The 24,523-nt window shown below is 34.6% G+C and overlaps 2 protein-coding genes across 7 annotated transcripts in view; one reads left to right on the plus strand and one right to left on the minus strand.

Annotated features, from left to right (window-relative positions):
* LOC134534004 (tRNA (uracil-5-)-methyltransferase homolog A-like) overlaps positions 1 to 24,523 on the plus strand; it is a 42,355-nt gene that overhangs the window by 4,131 nt on the left and 13,701 nt on the right. For all 3 annotated transcript variants that reach the window (XM_063371902.1, XM_063371904.1, XM_063371896.1), the window contains exons 3-8: positions 2,196 to 2,366; positions 5,547 to 5,714; positions 7,404 to 7,596; positions 8,279 to 8,406; positions 10,418 to 10,671; positions 11,877 to 12,108. In XM_063371902.1, coding sequence (XP_063227972.1) covers positions 2,196 to 2,366; positions 5,547 to 5,714; positions 7,404 to 7,596; positions 8,279 to 8,406; positions 10,418 to 10,671; positions 11,877 to 12,108 — 1,146 coding nt within the window. The remainder of the gene's footprint in view (positions 1 to 2,195; positions 2,367 to 5,546; positions 5,715 to 7,403; positions 7,597 to 8,278; positions 8,407 to 10,417; positions 10,672 to 11,876; positions 12,109 to 24,523) is intronic.
* On the minus strand, positions 15,914 to 23,563 carry LOC134534035 (uncharacterized). Of its 4 annotated transcripts, XM_063372015.1 has the most exons (6): positions 22,926 to 23,543; positions 22,254 to 22,396; positions 19,827 to 20,081; positions 19,683 to 19,748; positions 19,477 to 19,607; positions 15,961 to 16,692 (listed from the first exon to the last, which is right to left on the minus strand). In XM_063372015.1, exons 1-6 carry the CDS (start codon positions 23,147 to 23,149, stop codon positions 16,579 to 16,581), a joined length of 933 nt encoding a protein of 310 aa, XP_063228085.1. In that variant the 5' UTR covers positions 23,150 to 23,543; the 3' UTR covers positions 15,961 to 16,578. The 4 variants fall into 4 exon arrangements, with proteins under 4 accessions (XP_063228077.1, XP_063228068.1, XP_063228060.1 ...); XM_063372007.1 differs by having other exon boundaries at positions 15,914 to 16,692; positions 19,477 to 19,748; positions 22,926 to 23,562; XM_063371998.1 differs by having other exon boundaries at positions 15,914 to 16,692; positions 19,683 to 20,081; positions 22,926 to 23,562.

Below are 24,523 nucleotides of genomic sequence, written 5' to 3' on the forward strand. Positions count from 1 at the left end.
GAAATGCAAGTTATATAATGGAATTAAGTAGCATATAACCAAAACTTAATCCAAATCATAAATTAGTGTATCTTTTAATTTAATGTTTGAAATTCAAAGAATGTTATTTCCAGGCAAATAATTGCATCAAAGTGCATAGATCAGAAAAAAAATTTAATTTGTTTTATTGTGGATCAGTTATTGAATTAATTTCAAACCATAAATGTTTGCTAATTTTTGTTTATTCTAGGAGGGTGTGGAGGATTTCATTTTTCAGGAGGGTGCGGGAGGAACCTAATTAATTGCCTGGTGTTTGCTTTCAAATTCTTTCCTTTTGTTGGTGGGAATGATATGTTTTAAGATTTTTGGGGAGCGGGGAATATCCCCCTCCCCCTTTTTTTTTGTACCCAGCTAACATAAATCACTAGGTCAGTCCTCGTGAAGATATTTACTATAATTGTATTAATTATTTAAAAAATAAAATTTTTAATTTTAAATTAGCATCTATTTTTTTATTATTTAAATCTATTTATAACGGAAAAAAAAAGGGACTTCAAATGACACCTGTGGCATAACTTTTGGCCAGGATGTAAGTAAAAAATAAAAAGAAAAGATAAAGTTTGATAGAAAATTATATAAAATACTTTAAAATGTTAGTGATTTTGAAAAAGAAAAAAAAAAAAGTATGAAGCGAGGTGGTGAAATGAATCGATCTGTGCTGCCTGTTACTGTTTCGAATGGCCTTGCTGTCGACGGGATGTTAGGACAAAATTTTATCAAATTTAATTAAACTTTCAAAAGGTATAGACCTATCAGAGTTTTTGACAAGTCACAATCATGCCCAACCAAGACGACGACTATTCGTTGCACATACAGAAGAACACTAGCGAATTATCTTGACTACTGATGCAGGTAGTTGGGTATAAAATTTTGTTAATGATTACAAAATAATTCAAAAACTGTTCTGGTTGAATGTAATTAAAAGGGTTTGAACTGAATTTTGAATGTTATTCTTCTCACTTTGTAATCTTCTATGTCACACAATTCATGCAAAGGAAAAACACTCACTCACCGATTGCAACTCGCAGTCCTGTGCCTGCATGAAATAATGTCCCTAACGAATTCGCAGTCTAAGTATAAAACAACATGGGAACTAAGTCTCGGTGGACCCACTGACCATCCGGGCCTGCATTTCACATCTGGGACTTAATTTCTAAACTAGAAGTCTGAAAAAAAATATATTGCAATGACTTTATTACATTATTTGCGACATGGCCCCAACCCCAGACGTTAAATTATCTGCTCCTAAAGTGTTATTTGTTATCTGCCAAATGGCAGGACCTCTCGGCTCAGCACTCGACTGACTAAAGACGAGTCTACGCAACTACGTCCACCACGCAGGGAGGGGGCAGGTGCATGACCTCACAGACCAATCACAACACAGCTCTCACAAAGACACAACAGTATAACAAATTTCTCAACCTTCGCAACAAGGCTTTTCCTGCAAAAAATAAAACACGAAAAATCAGTCTTCTCTGATTGGCTGGTGCAACTACATGATAATTTTACCGTCTCCTGGGAGTGATAGCAGCCAATTTTCCCATTATGAGAATTACATACCAGAAAGTCTTGGTACTAAAAAAAAGTCTAAAAAAAAACTGGTGCCACCTTGTCTCATTCCTCCATTTTACCAGCACAGTACACAGTGTTCTAGAACTACCATTATAGATTCCAAATAAATACAAACGTATGAATATAGGCATAAAAACAATATTTTAAGTGAATGAAATACTGAAAAAAGCACATACATAAATTACCTAGTGAACAAAGTGAAAACCAGAAAAATATTGTTAAATGGTTTTTCTGAAAATAATAATTAAATATCAAAATTACTGACAAGAATAATACTGTCAATAAAAATACTCGTCAAAACTAGGTCTACATAACCTTCAACTATATAATCAGCTCATAAACCTGCCTCACTGACAAAACATATTTATTCCTCAAAAAAAAAATACCCATAAAAGATGGGGGGCATGTTACAAGTTGGATGATACAGTAGATGTAGACATCAGTGGAGAGGTGCTGCCATCCCGACCTCAACTTTGCTTCTTGCTATGGTCACAGACCTCTGAAATTTCTTTTACCGAATGGTTAAATCAGTTAAGGCTCTGACTCGCACACTAAGTGGTTGTGGCTATGTGATTGTTTGGCAGGAGCTTAAGAAACTCCTGAACAGCAAGCTGCAGCTGGGCTCGAACAAGATCAAGCCACCGAAGAAGAGGAGCAATTGGTTGTACGTGTGTTTCCGCAGCGACGCCGACAGGCAGGCTGCCATAGTGGCTCTGAATGGCCACACCTGGAAAGGCAGTGTGCTGCAAGCTTTTGTAAGTAGCCAGCGCGTAGCAACTGCATGAAAGATAATCTGAGCTAGTTGGAAACTTGTTGGAGTATTGCGTGTATTATTGTGAATAGTATGGTTGCACTTTTGCAAGCAAAATTGAATTATAAATCTTTAAAGAACCAGTTATTTGGTTTGAAATTTCCACCGCCTCCTCCCTGACTCAAATAAAAACCTGCATTTATTAAATGGAAGGAATGTTTCAGGATACTGCTCTCACTTCAGTTGCAGAGATATGCAGGATATATATATATATATACACACACACACACATACACACACACACACGGCTTAAATGACACTTGTCAGTTTGTCACGGTAACAACTATACACGCAGATATCAGCAGAGAGCTACGTTCCCATTAACCAATCAACCAATGTTGGTGCTGCCTGATTCGTGCATCCCAGTCAAGCCAGAGGTTTAATCTGTTTTCAGCCCCTCTCTCTGTCAACCCTCACACCTTGTTCAGTTGACATCTGAGAACACACTCTTGTGAGTTAAATTGCTCTTACGGGGTAGGGTCCACATACTAGAAAGTCAGAGCAGCTGCAATTAGTCGATAAAGTCATGGAAAATACTATAAATCCTGGGAAATGATGGAAATTTCCCGGTGATAGAAATTCGAGAGAAAAGTGGCACTCTCTAGACTGCCATTACCCAGTGTGTGTAAGCATTTTTTTTAGATGGTGTTTAAGTGAATAGTCATGCACACTATAAAAAGGCATATGTAAGGTTCGGTTAAATACAAAACGAAAGTAGAGAAATAGAGATAAATAGGCTCTGGGATGTTGCATGCTGAATTTTCTTTCTTTCTGAAAAGTCAAAAAAATGTAAATTTAAAAAAAGTAAGGGAAATTAGAAATTTTTATGTACATCATGTTATAGTTTTTTTTTGTGTAAAGGTTTGCCAACATATAGTAATAACAAATTAAATAAGCAGATAATATTTATTTTAATCTGCCATTATCTGAAACTACCACTGGTACTGCAGCGAGTGCAGCCGGTCAGGAATCTCCACATGTAACAAAGATTTGGAGAAGAAAAGACTGTGTGATGTTCCACTTGGGTCCAAATTCTATTTAGTGTCTCTTGGCAGAGCCTTTTGGTTAGTAACTGGATCATTAAAGCTTCACAGTGAAACTACTTCCGATAAAGTTTGTCAGCTATAGCTGGGTGGTTATGAAATTATTATATGTCACTGAAAAGTGAAAAAATAACTATCATTACCATGCTCATTACATTAAAGTTATTTAGCATTATTTCCTGTCTATATGACGACAGTAAAATGTATTCAATGTTTGATGGAATTAATATTCAGAGATGTATCTAGAGGGAAAAAAAATGTTATCAACACAATCAATCTTTTAAAAACTAAATTAATTGTACTAATAAAGTTTACCCCAACACCCTTTTCGCATATCAAAGTATATAGTGAAAAAACAAATTAATAAGCTTTTAAACAGTTTCATCATGCAACATTTATTAATATAATTTAACTATAATTTGTTTCAAGTACATAATATCAAGGTAACCACCAAAATCGGGCCATGTTAAATTTGCAGTGTAATTAATTTTAAAAATAATTTTTGTTTTGTGTTTCTATGTTCTAATAAAGAGTTCAGACTTTGGACCAGCTCACAGTTCAGAGCCAAATAATTAAAGTGGCAGTGTGACAAAGTTTCAAACATTTTTGAGTTCATATCTTCAACTGTGTTTTGTTTTGGGGAAGGGTTTGAATGCTTTATGTAATTGAATGTTACTGTTCCAATGTGTATGTATGTGTGTGTCAGTGAGTGAGTGAGAGTGAGTGAGATTTCATGGGCATACAAAGGAAACCCATTTCCATAAACCGAATTTATGAAAAAATATATGTCTTTATTCCTATCTATAATTTGCACAGAAAATTGTTGACACCTGCCAAGCCATCACCCAAACAAATCTGATAAAATAAAAACCTGGACTTAGTGGATTTCCCTTCTACGCCCATGTTTATGAAATTTAGTGGTTTTTCCTTGTATGCCCATTGTTTATGTGAAACTTTGCAAGTGTGGGGAAGCCTTCAGCGAACCTTCAATTGTGAGCTCAGACCACATGAGGGTCTCTTGACTGCGACAATTACATCTCACTTTTCTTGCTTATTGACAAACTTGCTGCCCGACCCGGCTTCGCATGGCTATACTAATGGAAAAAAATTAAGCCACATCTCCCATTTACAGTAATGGTAAATAAAAAAATTCAGCGAAAATTTATTACAATGCTGCATAATGTACCGGAGAGAAAATGAAGAGCACCGATGGTTTCCCGACTCGTGCACGCAACGTACAACTGATGTACCCGTACTTCGCTACGGCAGTCTACAGGCAGATCACTCTTGCGCTGCTCATTATACATGCCCCTCCTTGTGGGTACGCCACTGCCGCGCGATGCCCGTTGCCATGGATACGCAGAAGGCATGAACAATGCAAAATCCTGTTCTCATTCAGACAAAGTACCCACTGTTGCCTGGTTTTAACCACCCATGGGATCTAATTTTCGGAAAATGTCATCCTGCGTAACATAAGGAACATTACTGTGAAGTTTCAAGCCTGTAAAATATATATACTCGGAAAAAAGGGCAATAAAAAACAAATTAAACACAGAGAGAGGAAAAAAAAACAATAGTTTAGGTTTGCGATTTAAAGTGATAAAAAGTATTTAAATACTAATTGAACTCTTATAAAGGTACTAATTGCTTCATTGTTAATATCACACAGGTGTTTTTTACTTGTATGGGAAAATTAAGAATGATAAGGCATCTAGTGCGTGGCAACAATGTTAATAGGCAATAGGAAATAAACTTCTAGCGCCTGCGGCATTGTCAACACACACTTTGTGCGTGTACTGCATGTTGTATCTAACCCCCTCCAACGCATTTTATTCTAAATTGGACTTTTAGTAAGGATCCCTAATGTTATTGATAATATAATATAGCCTATAGCCTTCCTCGATAAATGTACTATCCAACACTGAAAGAATTTTTCAAATCGGACCAGTGGTTTCTGAGATTAGCGCGTTCAAACAAACAAACTACTCAGCTTTATAATATTAGTATAGATTAAGCCATTGCCCACCTATTTTCAGCAGTTATCTATGCATTAAAACTCCTGTTCTTCGTATTGCCGACAGGAAGCCAAACCTGCTCCAGATCCATTGGTCAATAAAAGGAACCATGAAATGGAGGACAACGTGGATGGGGGTGAAGCCAAGAAGCTGAAGGTGGATGATGAGAAGAGTCTGGAGGAAAGACTTCGTGACTCAACTACTCCCTTATGGAATGTTACTTACTGTCAACAGGTAGTGTTGTTTTCTGCAGTCAACATTTTGTGATAGTAAAAAATTTTCTGCGGTGTTTCCCAGGAAGTTGGCTGAAAGATAACACTGAAATGCTTGCAGATTCCATCCAGCTAAGCTGAAACATTTTTGCTTTCTTGTTGAGAGGTTTTCTTTTCATCAAAAAGGCATTAAATTTGAATGCTTGCTATGACACCACATCACTAGCAACAGGTGTATTACAGGCTGTTTTCAAGTTGCTTGCAATTTTTTACCAGAATGAGCATCAGAAGCTTACTCCAATCAAAATGTTAATGTGTGCTATTTTTCACATTATGCCTCTGCTAAAACTTAAAATTTTTATATTATTAAATATTACGTGGTAGAGAAGTTACAGATTACCAGTTATTCTATTCCTCTTTGAATTCCTCATTATGTTTCATACAATAATGGTTATTTGGGTGTGTTACCATGTTTAATCGCATTAATTATCTCACTGTTATATTAGAAAAAAAAGATCTCTCATATAAATTGCATGATGTTTTTGGTTCTGCTGTTAGATTCCGAATGCTATGTGTGGGTAGCAAACGACAGGATAAAGCACTGTGCAACAGTAAATGGTTTTAAAGTTGCTGGCAGGCAGTTTGGAACTTTTAATGGGAAAATATAGTAATATAATTATAGTTAAACTCATTTAAGATGTACTCGCACAATATGATTTCCCATCAAATACAGTCAAACAGTTCGATCCCACCATTTTTTCAATAAGTTATACATTATTTTTTCTCATGTAAGTTCTTGCCCATAAACTTTTCCCATACAAAATAATGTATTTTGAAGTAGAAATCCATTATTCATTAGGATATTACAGCTTATTTAATTAACAGAAATACGAAGTTACCGATGTGTAAATGTTTTTTAAAGACTTTTCAAACATTGTATCTTTTATCTGTTCGTCTTTGTCACGGCTTTATAGCACGTATAATAATCAAATATAATATTGTAATAGGGACAATATGGAAAACTGGTTAGAAATAAGCAAGACAAGTGATGTCAGCGAACCTGGTGGTGTGGAGTGGAAAATATCTAGAAAGCAATGCCGTAAAGGGTCTCGTTCTTCGTCAATGCTAATTGGCCAGAGTTTCCCATATTGTCCTATTACAATATTTATAATAATGTAGCTAGCGCTCATTGGCGTCATTCCTGTTTGGTTACGTTGATGCCCTTATAGAGTGTGCGCACCTAGTCTAATATCAGTGTGTATAGCTTACCGATTGCATGAAATGTGCATGGTGTGTCTTGTACTGAGTAAACTATATTTGATAGTTCACACTCTTTCATGGTTAGCATGTACTACGATGGTAGTTCCGGCTCATTTTCAGGACACCGTTTTCTAGTTCTATTTCAAATTGAATAATATTTGTTTTTTTTTTGCATGACTGAATAATTTAAAATTTATTGGCCAGCTTTTTTATACCCTACTTTTAAATTAAACGTGCTTTCTTTGCAGTAGGTTTTGTTTTTATAAATAACTTGATCACAATAAAAATGCTTTTCTCACACATTTAATTTTCAAAAAATGTCGTAGTGTTACCACAGCAAACAAATTAAAATGTTAAAAATTAGCATAGCAGGTGAACACACATTAAAAGTAAAATTCACAGATTTTAAGTTTGAAGCTATCAGAGACAGTGCTGTGTTTGTTTTTGTTAGCTGGAGGACAAGCAGAAGAAAGTGCGTTCTCTGTTGCTCAGCTTGAGTCGAGATATTGTGAAAGCTAACCCCACTCTGGCACCGTGGATCAAAAGCCAGAAAGCCAAGCACGAAGGACTACCTTGTGAACTGCTGCCGATAAGACCATCACCGGTGCAAGACGGGTATCGTAACAAGTGCGAGTTTACTGTGGGTGAGTTACACGGGCCACTATTTTGTTAGGGCTGACACACTGCATTTGTGGCATTGCAAAGGGCCACACCTCCCTCTTCTTTTCGGAATATATTGTATTGGAATTTTTCTAACTATTTTTAAGGTTGAAGATATGTTAGCTGAATTTTGTAAGCAAATGTGTTGACTTTTTTTGAGGTTTAAAATATGATAGCTGATTTTTGTATGCAAATGTGTTTAATGTGACTGTAGACAAATTTACTGACATAATGTTATTTTTATCTATGTATATGTGAGTGCGTTTAAAATTATCTTTTTACATATTTTGATAATAGCCCTTCAAAGTAGTTTTTAACCATTCCAGCATATATGCTACATTAAGAGGCAACCAAATGAAGGTTTCTTGGTGTTTTTTTTATTATTATTATTTTTTTAATTGATAGTTTGTGTTAAGTGTCCTTATTCTTAGGTTGTAAGAGTTGTTGCAAAGAGAGAGAGACAGGCAATGCCCTGATTTATGAGAAAGAGACAGGAATGGGTATTTCCTGCTGAGCATGGGAACTAAAGGTCAATTAACCTCATGATGTAGACATGATAAAAGATCGGAAAGCGACAGAGAAGGGTTCAAACTTTTAGCTTTCCTTTCGAATGACAGTTTTAATCACTTGGGTTCTAGTTTTGCTTATGTAGGGTTTTTATTTCAGGTCTTAATGAAGTTACAGGAGAACCCACTGTTGGTTTTCGTGTTGGCAGTTATGTGCGGGGTTTTACTGGCGTGGGATCTGTCGACTGTCTCAAGCATGTACCCCAACGCATGAAAGAAGTTGCAAAGGTTTGTCCCAATCATTTAAATTACATTTGTGGATTTTGACAAATCTGTTAAGATACTGATGTTTTCATTCAAACTGGCAAAGAATTCTGTTTATTTTTACTGGATTTTGGTAATGAATGTTGAAATATGAATAGTCAAAGACAACATATACTTATAGAGATATAAACACACCACAGTCATCTCTTAAAGGACCGGCCTAGTCAGGTTTTTTTTTTTTTTAGTGAAGGGGCATGGTAAGTGTGATGCTCGCTGGTGCTTCTAGTAATGTATTACCTCTAAGCACAAGACAAATATGAGATTTGAGTGGTAACCATGACATTAGATGGTGGATAAATGAAGATAAAAGTGTACAGTAGAAACTTTTTTTTTTTATTAAGGGGGCAAAAGGAAATACATAACATTATAAGCAGGAAATATCAATTTAGTACTTGTCAGTGTTTGAACCTTTTTTACCAATGCACTTCTTCAAGCTATGTAAATACTAAATATAACGTTAAAACCACTGATGAGCAGTTTTGATCCTCACATTTGCTTAACCAAGTTAACAATTTTTCTTCAAATTTGATGTGCTTCAATTTTATTTGTCTTTAAAGACACACTGCCACATTTATGTAAAATTCTCTCACGATTCGTGACGATGATGTTGTGTGGAAATACCTATGTCCAATTCCTTCCCCACTTAAAATTTTATTTTTATTCCTAGCTATAAATTAAATTAATTCAACTATATCTGCAATAGAAAATGCTTTTTTTACCTCCCCATCATGGAACGATTGGCAAACTGAAAACCACACCAAATGGCAAGCAAAGGAAGGATTTGGTATTATTTTTCAAGACAAGGGTGCCAACAGACAGTTAACTGCGAGTTACCTTCAATACATGTATCGAATGTACAGTGTTAGCCAGCATTAACATGTAGAGCTAGTGTTCTGGCACACTTACATTAATTAGTGAGCAGTATTAAATGTAATGAAAGCAGGTACGGTATGTGTGCAGGCAAAAAGTAACTAAAGGTACTAATAAATTAATTCCTTTTGAGATAAAAAGTTTTATATTTTAATTTCTGTACTTCTTTAATTTAAAGTCAAAAGGTGATTGTTTTATGAATATCAAAGACAAAATTATTGTTGGAGAAACTCATGATATTTGTTTATTCATGTTCACTGCATTGTAAATGAATAAAAATCCGGTTATTCATGTAACGTCAGTAGTAAAATATAATTTTAATTTATATTGTAATTAAAAAAAATTTTAATGGTTCTATTTTTTTGTGACTTGTGTTAAAAAATAATTATTGCTTTTCACAAACTTTCTTATCATTATTTGATATTTAATGCAGAGAAATTCAGTTTCCTTTGTTTTGATGATTGTTTATTGATGACAAGAAATTAATGAAGGTGAGGTTGGCAGAGGCTAGAGGTTATTCTCAGCCTGTTGAAAAATTATATTATTTGGGACATGTATTTAGATGTTCAAAACCAAATGCATTTGCTGAGTCTTTAAAAAAGTATACATCAACAGTTATATGGTCAGCTGTTTAGTTAGAATTTATTTTTATTGTTATGAGTAAATTTGTAAACTTTTAGTTTTTATCACAAATTTCTTTGTTTTAAAGTTGCAGCATGTATAAGAAGTCAGAACGTATTAAGATTATAACAGCAACTACAAAATTTCTTGTTTTAAAAACTAAGTTAACCTAATGATTGTCTTTACTTACAAGAGTTTAAAGTTACACTATACCTCCATACCCCAGTTTCTTGGACAAATTATAATTGTCTTGCTCCAGCAGTAAGACCCACTTGCAATGTCGTAACATGAGGCAAAGGAAACTGTTGTACCATTTGATTACCCCCCCCCCCCCCCCAGATGTTTTTCTCTGATTTTTCTTGCCTAACTTTGCACCGTGACCTTATTTTTTCAGATCTAAGAGAAAGATTCTCTTAATATTTGTATGTTACATAAAAATCACGTGATCCATCCGGTTGAAGTTCACACTTAGACCTGTGTTTAGTTGTTCGAGCAGTTTGTGCGCCAATCAGACCTGGGCGTGTACAACCCGGAGACCCAGGAGGGCAACTGGAGACAGCTGACTGTGCGCCTCGCTCACAGAACCAGTCAGCTGATGCTGATCGTCGGGATCCATCCTCAGTCGCTGCCCGACAGCTCGATCGATGAGCTGAAGACGGGCATCAGGAACTTTTTCCAAGACGGCCCTGAACGAGTGGGGAATGTCAGCTCATTGTACTTGCAGTTAATAAAGAAGACGTAAGAATCGTGGGTTCCTCACAACTATCACTAGAGTTTGTTCTGTGCAATTTGACTTTGGTCGAACTAAGCTACAGACATGCTGTAACAACAATATTATTTTGATCAAAATTGATATTTTTTCAGGTGCAACAAAATATTAAAATGGATTTCCAAATCATAAATGCTGATGTAGGCCTACACACCTCATACTTTAAGCCTGCCCACTTTGTATCTTTGTAGCATTATATTCAGAACAATTTTTTTGTATGTTGTATGTACAGTAAAACCCTCTTTAAAAATTCCCACTTCAAAAGTTTCTGTGTATAATAAATTTATAAATGTAGCATTTGATCTACAATTACATATAATTTTACCCTCTTGATAAGTTTTCTCTGTTAATAAGTTGACATTACTAAGTTCTTTGAGAAACTGAACAGTATTTTACTGTACTTGTTTCAGGGTGTCCACCATCAGGAAAATTCCTGAAATTGTTAGGGAATTTTGAAATTGTAGAAAAAACTAGGAACAATCTGAACAATTAGTCAGGAAATTTAAATGAAACCATTAGACATAGATCCATTTTTTATCGCTAATCCTTTAACTGTAACACACGTATTATGTATATTGGGGTTCAGTCTTTGTGTCGTGTAGTGTTGTTGTGTCTGAGTACAGTATTTATGAGCCAAGTGCATGGATTCTAGGATTTTTGTTATCTTGGAACAGTTTTCTCATAACATTGTAGAATCATTAAGTCATGACACTAAGCATTGCTGGAAAGAAGTTCATTAAATGGGTATTGATTATTCTATATGGAAACTATGCAGGGTTTCAAGTCAGTGAGATCGACTAAAGGCATGAGAAGTTGGGGAATTTGGTTTTTGCAATTTACTGGATATATATATGTATATATATATATATATATATATATGTATATATATATATATATATATATAATGTGTGTGTGTATATATATGTATGTGTGTGTATATATATATATATATATAAAATTGGATGTGTACATTAGTTAATAGCTCAACAGAGTTTAGCATGGGAAAATCACCCATGAAAGCTATGGAAATCAAACTATCTAACTAAAAATTCATTTTTTCAGTAGCCTGTAGGAGCACCAGCCTCAACTACAAAAACCTGCTGACACTTTGTTTTTGAGTTGGTGGGTTCAGGTGGCCCCTGATGGGATGGTGTGTGTGTGTGTGTGCGTGCAGGATGTCCGGGGAGGAGCCACCGCCCCTGCAGCACATCCTCGGGGAGACGCACGTCTTGGAGGAGCTGTCGGGGCTGAGGTTCCGCGTCTCCCCGCAGGCCTTCTTCCAGGTGAACACGCCCGCGGCCGAGGTGCTGTACGGGGCCGTGGCGGAGCTGGCCGCCCCCGCACCCGGCGCGGCCGTCCTCGACGTGTGCTGCGGCACCGGCACCATCGGCCTCTCCCTCGCCCAGGTGCTCCACACGCTTCCGTGGACGAGTGTTTGAAAGTTAATTTGCTTTCTTGTTACTCAAGCCCACCGCACACGGTACAATATTTTCTACTAGTTTGCTTACTAGAATGCTTACTGGTTTCTGTACTGTGTAGGCTACCAGCTGAAACACTAGGTGCGCTACAAGTTTCTGCTGCACACGATTCTAGCTGCCTTACTAGTTTTGTTAAGAGAATATTCTCCACAACAAATTTTTATTATGATAATTCACATTTTTTACTGCACACAAACAAGGCTCTTCTTTGTATGCATTTATTAAAACGAGGAGTTGGTCACTATTCCACTTATTTCCGTCCATGTTTATCACGACATGCGCGCTTAAAAGTGTAAACAACCCCTCGTGCTGTTTTCGTGAGTTCTGATTGGCCACTCCTTAAATATTGGAACACAGCAAGCAACGAAAATAGGACGCAGTTTATTACGCAAAACCAGTAGCCCAGCTAGTACAGCTACTAGTATCCAGTTTGAATTCGAGTGAAGAAACTAGTAGTAGGGCCAGTACGACTCCTAGCTTACAATATTGTAAGGAATATTGTACCGTGTGCGGCGGGCTTTAGTTATGGGAAACGCATGCGTGTACAATCTTGTGAGGCCTGTGTGATCAGTTTTTTTTTTTTTTTTTTTTTTTTAGTTTGAATCGAACATCGAATTATTTTCAAAAACTTATATCATGAATGAAAATTATAATACCACTTATAATTTTTTTTTCCTTCATGGAAAATTACACAAATAAAATACTAAAGTGAGGAGTTCGTTAAATCAGGTCAGTTATGGTAATTATTGGTAAAATGTTTGTTAACATATTGAAATTATGAAATAAAATATTGTGTTTTTTAATTATGCAGCTAACCTAACATAGCCTAACCAACCTAACCTAACCTAACCTAACCTAACCTAACCTAACTTAACCTAAAGTTTCAACGGCATATGAATCAATATTCACAGTCGATCTAACACCACATGATGCAGTAGCAGCTTACTTGCTATATGTATTTATCACAAAACAAATGTTGCTACTAAAAAAATATATATAAATAATATAAATAATGCTTTAAGATTTGGGGTGTTATAATCAGAAATTGTGTTTATAATATTACTGAAATAAAATACAATTTACATAGCTGCCACTAACAATGAAAAGTCATGAATAACTAGGTTTAAATATGTAAATGTGAGCTGATTTAATCATTGATTTGGGGATAAACAATTTTAAAAAAAAGTTTCAAGTTCTTCATTATATTGATTGCATTGGGTTTTACAGTATTTTGCGGTTTGTGAAAATTTTCTTAATCAGTATGTAGAGTAGCAGGTTCTAAGGCAAATAGGAACTGAAATTAAATGTTGGTTGTTTAGGTTGCGTTAGGTTAGCTGCATAGTTAAAAAAAATTTCATAATTTAAATATTTTTCACATAGTTATTCTAGCTGACTTAACCTAACTTTCACTTAAGTATTATTTGTCTAATTTTCCAGAAATTGTTAGTTAGCATGAAAAAAAAAATTTTGTGGGATTCTAATTCTTACTCTTACTATTCAAATTTGATATTGATATTCGCAAATTATTTGATATTTGTAATCAATTCAGACTAAAAAAACTGATATTTGCTCAGGCCTATTAAATACAATAAAAATTAACTGGAAACTGGTAATGATGTCCAAGAACTTCCGATAAATTCTGATTAACTTTAAAACCAACAAAAATAGGACCACATAATTAATCGGTATAGATACATTGTGCAAAATAAAATTTAAGACAAAACTTAGAAATATGAAACAGCTAATAACATACAGAAGTAAGAGCCCTTGCATTAATTGTTAAAATAATAGTTTATTTTTTGTTGTTAATGCATAGATGTGGTAAGTCTTTCTACGCCATATCAAAGAATTTTAAAATGTAACTTTTAAACTGCATCAGTTGACTAGATCTAATTGGCTTAGTGAACTAACTACTTTGAGTAAACAAAGCAGCCTAGATACCACCTTAATTTTATTCAGGCATTTAATTTCTCTTTAAAGTACCAAGGTTGCTTGGTTTCTTATAATATCTGCTATGTATTTTAATCACAGTAATGAGTAGATTGTTTTTTTATGAAGGTAAGCACAATTACTGGGTGTAGGTATTACCCTAACACTTATGCATTGTCAAATTCAGTGTTTCTCAAAGTGTAAGGCAGAGAGCACTAGGGCACCTTAGAAGATTTTTGCATGCGCCCTGTGGTATTTCAGAAGAAAGTACAGTCAAACCTCTCTGAAACGACCCCTCACGGTTCCCAGGAACAGGGTCGTAATAGAGGGGGGGGTCGTTATAGTAGATGTTTTCCGAAATTTTCAGTTGATTTCAACCCCCCACCCCACCCCCCACCTTCCAAACCGCTACTCGCTAAGAAACCAGCCGTATAATGGCAGGATGCTGTCACTCACAATGCTAGACGGCTTTGCTTTAAACCCACTTGAACCTTCATGACAAGTCCATTGCCCTACAGGCCACCTCTAAAGAAAATATGTGTTAGTTTACATGTACGTTTTCTGCTTGCCGTAGTTAAATACACTAGAACCCCGATGTCACGAACCCCGGATTTTACGAAGCAATGATTTTACTAATACATTCTCTGGAACCGTCAAAAAATTTGACATTTTGACCAAAATGTGAAAATCAGAAAAAATAAATTTAATAAAAAAAACGAAATGAAAGATCATTAAAATCTGTTAATTTTAACACACAGCGTATTTTTGTGTCTGCTTTAATACTTCCAATAATGTTCATGTAAGAATAACAATAAAATAATGGGACATTTCCTTTAAAAATATGGCAGCGGTAGGTTCTGCAACGCGAGTGGGCGCACACGAAGCTCGCCCGGCTGGCTGGCTGCAGTGGCTTCATTACGCATAAGCTCACCCCTCCCTCCCCTCGGTAACATTCTTCAAGGCTAGCTCATCCCTCCCAGACACACAAACCACCCCAACTTCGCTCTCCTTTGAAAAACCTTCAGTGAGAAAATGCTCATTTCACCCTCCCTTCTCCCGTAAAATTGGGCTATTATGAATGGGGTACTAAAGCGGGGAGGGAGGGGTCAAAATATGTCACTTTTCACACCAAGTTCGAGTTCAGTCATCTCTGGCAAGGAATTTACAAGCTTTCAAACTTAAATATAAATGTATTTTAATAGCAAGGGTCCTATGAAAAGAAATATACCAAATAAAATCAAGCTGCTGTCACCAAACAAAGCATAAAACGGCCCAATGCGTGGTTGCTTCGTTATTGCTCGCGCGAGAGGCGAGACGTGGAATGTTAGAAGAAAGATAAATGCGGGGGAGACAGACGGCAGCCAGTGTGTTTCCTGCATGGGAAATAGTGGCGTAGCCTTTTTTTATGCTGAGTGAAGCGACCTTTTTCTGTCAACCCATGGGAAAAGATAATTGCTTGAGCTGTCAAAATATAGTCCATCCACGGTAACCTCCTACTTTTCTGAAGCCCTGCTTTTCACCGGATCTACTTTAATGTCACTATGTATCCTTCCGCCGTATGTAAACAAAAACATTGCCATGTGACAAATGTCAAATGGTTTGTTTACAATCACCAGCTGTCAAAACAATGTGTGTGTGTATGTATGTATATATATATATATAAAAGTAATTTGAATATGATCTAAGTATACATGCATATGTTCATAACATTATTTATGATACCCAATGGTAAAAATATTAAAAAATAAGTTTGTTAGCTAAAGAAATAACATATAATTTAAAGTAAATTTTTAGGAGAATATATAAAAAAAAGTATTGTAAATTATACATATGGCTGTCCATCTAAGCAATCTGGAAAAGACTAAGGATTGAAGGTTTAATAAAATTAACAAATTCAGATGAAAACATTTAAAAATGAATTTTCTTCTTTTATTTAATAAACCCCTACCATTTTGCCGGTTAAGGCCACAAATAAAAATATGGTTATATACATTTTCCTGAGTATACTTATTAGACAAAATCATAATTTTATGAACAGTAAAATTGTGGTGAAGAATTGACAGTAATTTCTATACCACTTATATGCATTATTTATTTGTGGCCCTGGATGGGGACTGGCTTTTTGTTTTCCAAGTAAGTTCACTGAAAAATGAAGACACACAACAAAATAAAATGTTTCACATACACCTATACGAATCCAGAAATGAAATTTAATATTCATTTCATAATACGTGTAATATAAAGTTAATACATAAAGTTCCAGTAATCAACATACTTCATGGGAATGCATAAAAGAAAAAAAAAATGTTTCAAACCCCAATACTTACAGTTGCCCAGGTGTTTATTACATACAGACCTCAATAAGAACACCCGGGTAAATCATCAAGAGGAACTGCCAGTACTTCACTGTCTCCATCTACTTGCTGTGTCGTAACCTCAAATTCTTCGCTGTCACTGTCTTCACTTGAACTATCCTCGCCGAGGTGGATGATGAGTGGAGGAATGGTGCCGCTGTCTATGTGGACTTCTCTCTCCCAGTCTGCTTGAATTAGCTTCTCCACGTGATCCACACACCTCGCCCATCTAAAAAAATTAATGTATACAGTAAAACCTCTATATAAATGACCTGTTTATAGCAAAAACCACTCTATAACAAAATATGTTTGTTTCTGTCAAAACGGCATAGTAAACAATGCATGGCATGCTCTTTATTACATACAATTTTGAACTCACTCCACAAGAAAGTATTTTTAAACACAACAAAACTCGTTTAATGTGTTTTCCTCAACTATCAAAGCTATTATTTAATACTTGAAGTAACATGTTTTGTTTTATGTTATCTGAAAAAAAAAAAATTATAGTGGTTTATTCAAGATATAATAAAGCTGTAAATATTATATATGTTATCAATAAAGGCTTAGAATGCATATGATAAAATATTTATTTCATAAGTTTTGTGTTTGTTTTTGGTTAAAATTTGTCCCAGACAAAAACAGTGAGATATAGCGAAAATTTAATTTTTTGAATAGTTTTGATGATTTACTGTATATGTATTTCACTATAATAACATAACTTTTGAAAATACTAATGTGCAAGAACTACATGTGTAAATACCTATTCAAGTTCGCTAGATGAAAATATTCAAAATTCTCTACGTTGAAATTTTATCTGAATATTTAAATCTGCCTACAGCACTGAACCCACCATAACTTTAAAGTCATTGACACAAGATTAAGCATAACAGAAAGTAATATCACAATTACTAATAAATACAAAACTATTTATGGAAATGAAACAATTGCAAATGGACTGCAATTACAAAAAAAAAAAACCTTGCAAATAAGTCACCACTGTTAGATCTAGAAACTACACAGATATGTATGAATCACATGGGAATAAAATTACAAACACAAACACAAACACGAACACAAACACATACATGCAACACATTTTCAAAACGACAACTACACAAATTCAAACCACTTATTTTTACCAATTGTTTTAAAGCTGTATTACTGGTATATGAATATACACAAAATGATAATCACACTATACACACACTAGCACACAAAGTTATCAAAAGGAATGGTAGGACCAGGCTGCTAGGCAACAATACTTACGTATTATGTAAAAATGTATGGTAAGGGTTTTGCTGAAGCTTGAGGAATGTTCTACAGGAAAATAAAACAATTTCTACTTCAAAAGGAATACCCCATTGGTCATGCAACATGAAAATACCTCTCTGGTGTGGAAGCATCAAGAGCCTCTTTCCAGATGGCTGCAACTGCATCATTGTCAAATCTCTTGGCCCGCCCCACGTTACTATTGTAATGGTGTTTACATTGAGCCCAAACTAGTTCGATTGCATTATAGTGGCAGTGATAGGGTGGGAGTCGTAGAATTTCGTGGCCATAGTTACGAGCCAACTCGTCTACCTCATATCTGAAAAGTGTGTTAGAACAAGGTGTATACGTAATTTTTTGCAACTATCTCACTTTTAAAGAAATGCTGTAAAAAAAACGAAATAATATACCGTATTCGGGGCTTGTTTTGTTTAGCTATTCTCAGCAGCTCCACTTTCAACAAATTATTTTCATGTTTTATCCCATTCTTCTCCAGCCACGCGATCAGTGCAGCCTTGGTCCAGTTCGTTGTAGGTGTTTTCTCAACCTACGTTGTGCCAACATTTAACTAAATACTCAAGTAGCTGATAAGAATTCATGACAGTAGAACCCTGTTACAATTTTACTGCTTATAAAGTTTTCCTGCCTATAATGTATTATTTTTCAAGTACAATATTTTCCCTATAAGGACAATGTATTTAATTCCTGGATATAATGTTTCACAAATTATGCGTTTCGTGCTTGTAATGTTCACTTCATAAAATTTTAGAAGACGAAAAAAATTAAAAGCCTTTGTCTATACTGTCTATGTATATGTGTATGTTAGCAGTTAACTGCCTGTTGACACCCTTGGAAAACAAATAAATTCATAAATTTTAAGCCATTCTGTGTGTTTTCAAATGTATTCACTTAAATCACATGTTCAAGTGGCAAAAGAACTGGACTTAAGCATTTCCACTGTAAACACTGTCGTGAATTATGACAATTATACAGAAATATGACAATTTTACAGCAATGAGACAATGTGTAAGTAAAGACAAAGCAGATAGAAGCTGGAAGCACCATGATGTTAAAGAAAAATTGTTTTTAGCTTGCTACAAGCAAATTGGAGCATCAAATATATCTTTATGCAGCTTGTTGAGTCCATTGGCAATAAATCCACACTAAAAAGTACTAAATTGAATTTCCTGCTTATGTTTTTTTTTCTTGTAGCCCCTTAAAAACAAATTATAACAGGGTTCTACTGTACTTATGCAAAGCAAACATGTGTTTTGGCATATTGTCGTAATGAATTTCTAAATTTAACAAAGCATGTTAGTTTAGTGACTAGAAATTTTTTTGAAAATATTATTTTAATTTATTAAGTAGGGCAACAGAGCATTCATAAAGTGGGTCCTTTTACCAAACAAGTAATTATGTCATTTTCAAATGCTGTTTGCAATAAAAAAATTTTATTTGGTATTTCAAACCCTCTACTAAATTAGTTTGCACTACAATGTAATTCAATTACATTATATATATATATATATATATATATCTGTGTGTGTGTGTGTGTGTAATCAATTTCAGCTCAAACATTATAGTTTATAAAAATGTAGTGTAGGCATACTATTAAGATAACAATTATTGCTGGCAAAATGTATTAGTCTCGAATATTCGTACTTATACACAATAATAAACACATGTAAATTTTTCACATTACAATTTGAGCAATAAAAAGACACTGCTTTACCATTGCACATACCTGGGTGCTGTGATATGAAGCATTGTCCATTATGATGACACTGGGTTCCTCAAGATGCACCAACATGTCTTCAAACCACATCAAGAAAGTTTCCCCATTCATCTCGCCATGGTAGTCTGCAGTCTTCTGACCTGAAACAAAAAGTAATCCTGCTCCTGGCACAAAGCCAGTGCGCCCTCCAGCATTAACAACAATAAACCTTTTACCATCTCCAACAGTACGTCTCTTCGCAGATTGTAGACTCTTGTCCTGCCATGACTTTGATACAGTTCCTGAAAAATATATGAAATGGAAATGAAATACTTTGTATTGGACCACAGAACAAATTTTCAAATAAATTAATGCCTTGCCTCTCTGGAAAATCCATGTTTCATCAACAAATATGAAATTGGCACCTCTTTCTTTTTCTTCTTTATACTTTCTCAAGAAATCTATTCGCTGCAATACTATGTTTTCATTCTCTATCAAAGCTTTTCGTCCATCAACAGTTTTCCATGAAAATCCCATCTTCTTTAACAATTTATGAAGACTTGATCTTCCACCATAATAATCTATTTGTCTTTCCCTGATTTCTTTCAAAATGGTGTCGACTGTAACATTCAAACCTGTAAATTTATTGCATACATTAACAATACATGAAATAACAGAGGTACACAAAACTAAGCGAAACCACAACCCCGTAGAAGATAATTTAAGTGCACAATTTACATTTATTAAATAGTTTTAATAAACTTACATTTCAAAAATACTTTTAAATTAATGGTAAATATTTACTTGGGCGGTATTTCCGAAAACAAAAGTTAAAAATCCGAAAATACCTTTATTTTATGCTCTTCAACTTCCTCTTTTCATTAAAATCGGCGGAGATTAGAAATTCCAAATACTTTAGGAGATATCGAATTTTTAAATTTCAGCACAAAACCAGCGCATTCCTGTGGCGTGCGTGCACCATTGTTTCTTGTTTACGTACGAGTATCTATTTTTTTTATTGGATAATGATGTCACGTTTTTGTTCGTGATAGGCCAGAATTCAAATGAACTAATACGTGATTATTTAGTTCAATTATTGTTTAAAACGGTGTTTAATTACCGCCTCCAACTTAGGTGAGTTTTTAACGTTTCTAATTTTAAAGTCTTATTTGTTATTTTGATATTGTTGCCCAAGTAATAAGTAACAAAAAAATTTACGTGAGTTGTTACTGTACATCCTTTGTTACGGGTTTGTTAGGTAAGGTCAGTTACATTATAAATAATTTAAAACTAAAGAATAATTAAAATTAATTCACATTATTTTTAATATCACCTTAGTTTGAAAGTATTTATAATGTAACTGACCTGACTTAATCGACCATTTTAGTTTTAAAATATTAAATTAAAAAATTTGATATCTCCTAAAGTATTTGGAATTTCTTATCTCCGCCGCTTTTAATGAAAAGAGGAAGTTTAAGAGCATATGATAAAGGTATTTTCGGATTTTTAACATTTATTTTCGCAAATACCGCTCAACTACATATGATGAAATTTAAAAATTCGATATCTTCTAAAGTATTTGGAATTTCTTATCTCCGCCACTTTTAATGAAAAGAGGAAGTTGAAGAGCATAAAATAAAGGTATTTTCGGATTTTTAACATTTTTTTTCGGAAATACCGCCCAAGTAAATATTTACCCATTAGTATTTCAGCATTCAATTTAGCAATCAATAAGTTACAAGCTCTACACTGTGTTGTAGGTAAATGTTTTGTATCGTGTATCCCATGTGATCCCTAGATCTTTATGCATGAACCTGTACATCCTATTGATCGTGTGGTGCATGTTTTTTTTCATTTATTCAGATCAAAGATCCTGAACATAATCAAATATTGTGGTATAGCAAAAATAATTATCATAAGTTTAATAAGACATATATATTTTCATTATTATTCAACTTTAAATCATAACTCATTACTACATCACAGGTTTTTATTTTTGGTTTTGTACAGGATTTTTAAACGTAATAAATTAGAAAAGCAAGCATCATCAATCACAGGATCAATATTTGCAGGATCATGCGATCAGGATCAATGTATCGAATCGGATACGCGATACTAAACTTTTACTGTTTTATAACCTTCTGTTACTTCATACACTAACACACAGTTTGTCTGGCTAAGTTGTGTTTTCATATGATACTTCATTACAATGAAGTAGGACTATTGTTTATAAAATAACAATACCCCTATATTTTCTAAAGGGTTAGGCGGGGCATGACACTATTTTGCAATAGAATATATATTGTACTGGACCCTGCCACACAGTACAATTTAGCCAATTAAGTATCCCAATTTTTTTTTAATAACCATGCTTGCTTAGACCACAACTCACTAATTTGTAACCAATTACTGCTAAAGCGCACAACTGGATATTATTGATACTGGAAATAGTCATTATTTAACCTTCTGATACATCATAAAAGTTGAGGTTATTTAATATGTATACTGTGTATAACGATATAAACATTACTTGTAGTTTTAGAATGTAACAATTTTCTTTCTATCTTTAACCTAACCTTAAAAGGACGTGTACGTATTTAATATGTTGCACAATATTCTATATATCAATACCATATCAATAAAGAAACCTAACAAACCACCCAAAAATGTTAAGTATTTTTAAAGGACAGATGATATCGGGAAAAAAACTGAACCGGTCAATCTGCATATGGATATATGAAATGAATACAATTAAGTAGGGCCTACCCCAGTGATATCGAAACTACTCTTCAGTATCAAATTTTTACCTTCAGCGTACATCCTGTAAATTGCATTCCTGATTGCATTTACTGTGAAATCGTCGACTGTGTCAAGTGACTTTCCTTCCTGTGGCCTTTTTTTCCTCTTTTTTCCTGGTGTTGAAACTTCTTCAATGTCTTTCTTGTAGTACCTAACCAAAAAAAAAAACATTTGTCATATAACACTTTTCCGGGGACCCGTTCACAATACGCAGTTAGGCAGTGTTCCAAATATGGCATTTTGTCACAAATATTTGCTTTGTGGTCACTAAATGGAAACATTACAGACTTTGTCCACGAAATTAATGAAGTGTTTTTTATTTATTTTGTGATCTCCCAAACAGATGAAAAACTAATTAAATGCAAATTATAAAATCACTCCCTTATGTTATAGTTAAACCTATCATAAAGTTTATAAACATCGTTATAAACAAACGTGTATCACACCCATAAAAATACTTGAAAGTGCCTATATTGTTATTGTTAGGACCTGAGTAGGCCTAATATGATTTTAGGTTAAGTTTTCAACAGAGACGCCACATGGCGGTGTTGTCGCACACCAAAAAATATAAATTGGAAATAAAACACAAAAAACCTCGTGAGTTAAAACACAGGCCGACAATACTTAGGACACAGTCGATATTTTTTTTACGTGCATGAAAACGAAAAAAGCCTACTTACTTGAGAACAGTTGACTTTGCGATGTTGAGAAGAAACGCGGTCGTCTGCGTAACGTCACATTTCTTCAAGTCGCCTTTCCTAATTAAAAGATATAAGTTCTGAGCGACGTTAATGATGTCCATCTGACGCTGCGACGAAGTAGCTTTCCCCATCCCGGAACCAATTACCATTACAGCAATCACAAGAACCACACAAAATATCAAAACGATAACAAATTCCATCATTACAATAGTAGATAATAAATAATATAACAAAGTTAAAATACACAATATTAACACAAAATCCTGAAACACAAACTGTACGTTATTTCACGGTCAGTAATATATTAAAACACACTGCAAAATGGCGTACAGACTGCAGACTGCTTAAAGAGCTGCTGAAAGCGGCTGAAAGAGAAAACAAACAAGTGACTATTAACATTATTAATGCGCGACCACGGTTTCGGCACGTAATATTTTTTTACCGTTAACATAACGTTTTTATTTCACCAGAGATTTAAAAAAATGTTCAAACTTAACAAATACCCAAACAAATTCTTAAATACACGCGGAAAGTCAAAAAATATATATTTTGGCTATGGAACTATTTCGTTCTAATCATTGCCAACACACCACTTCTCTCACTGTTTCATTTACACACATGCGAGATCATTAATATTAATAATATTGTACATAGATAGTTACTTTTTTTGTAAAATTTTATTTAACATCATTATACGGTAATTTAGTGTTAATGCATGTTTAATATGCATATGATGGAAAGTATTTTTGCAAACGAACCAAACATGCTGCATCCTGGTGTGTTTTTTCAAAGGTTCGTTTAAAAAAGTAGGAGGTTACCGTGGATGGACTATAAACATCGCTGCGGCAGTTAAAACAAGTCGAGGCGGGCGTGCATCCAGTCGGTCGCTGTGTATTGTCAACCGATAGTAATCAAAATCAAGAGAAATCCAGCAGGTAGCTTTGCCTTAACTGCGTACCACACTAGACACTCGCAAAAAGCTAAACGTAAACACGTTGCCACAAAAACCTTTATCTGCACCCTGCCGGCAAAGGGACGTTGAATGGGGGTTGTCAAGCGCTGACGGCAGTCGACAGGAAGTGGTATCTATTTTTAGATATGCGCTGCCCACGGCAGTACAGCACTCGGCAAGAGAAACGCAGTAACACGCTACTCACCACAAGAAACTTAGTTTCTGTCCGATTTTCTTCGGATTTTCAGCAATTTTTTCACGGTTCCTCGAAATCACGTTGTAATAGAGAGTTGGTCGCAATAAATGGGGTTGCAACAAAAAGGTTTTACTGTATGTAAATATGTGTCCAGTTATAAAAAATAATGTATTTACTCTGTTACATATACCATTTAATTACAGATATGTAGGTATATCACTCTTTTTGTTACCTAAGCATCATTATTATTTGAATGATCCTACAGGTTTTGGACAAATAGTGATTTAGTTTAGTATGGTGCTGTAGTTTTACTCTTTACTGCTTGTAAACAAGCCTCAATAAACTGAACATATGTTTCATTTTATTTTTTTCCTGTATTGTTTGACTTAATTATTATAACATATTTCTCATAAATCTGTTTTATGTTGT

The sequence above is a fragment of the Bacillus rossius genome, chromosome 1 (genome assembly GCF_032445375.1).
Source record: "Bacillus rossius redtenbacheri isolate Brsri chromosome 1, Brsri_v3, whole genome shotgun sequence".
Classification (NCBI taxonomy): domain Eukaryota; kingdom Metazoa; phylum Arthropoda; class Insecta; order Phasmatodea; family Bacillidae; genus Bacillus; species Bacillus rossius.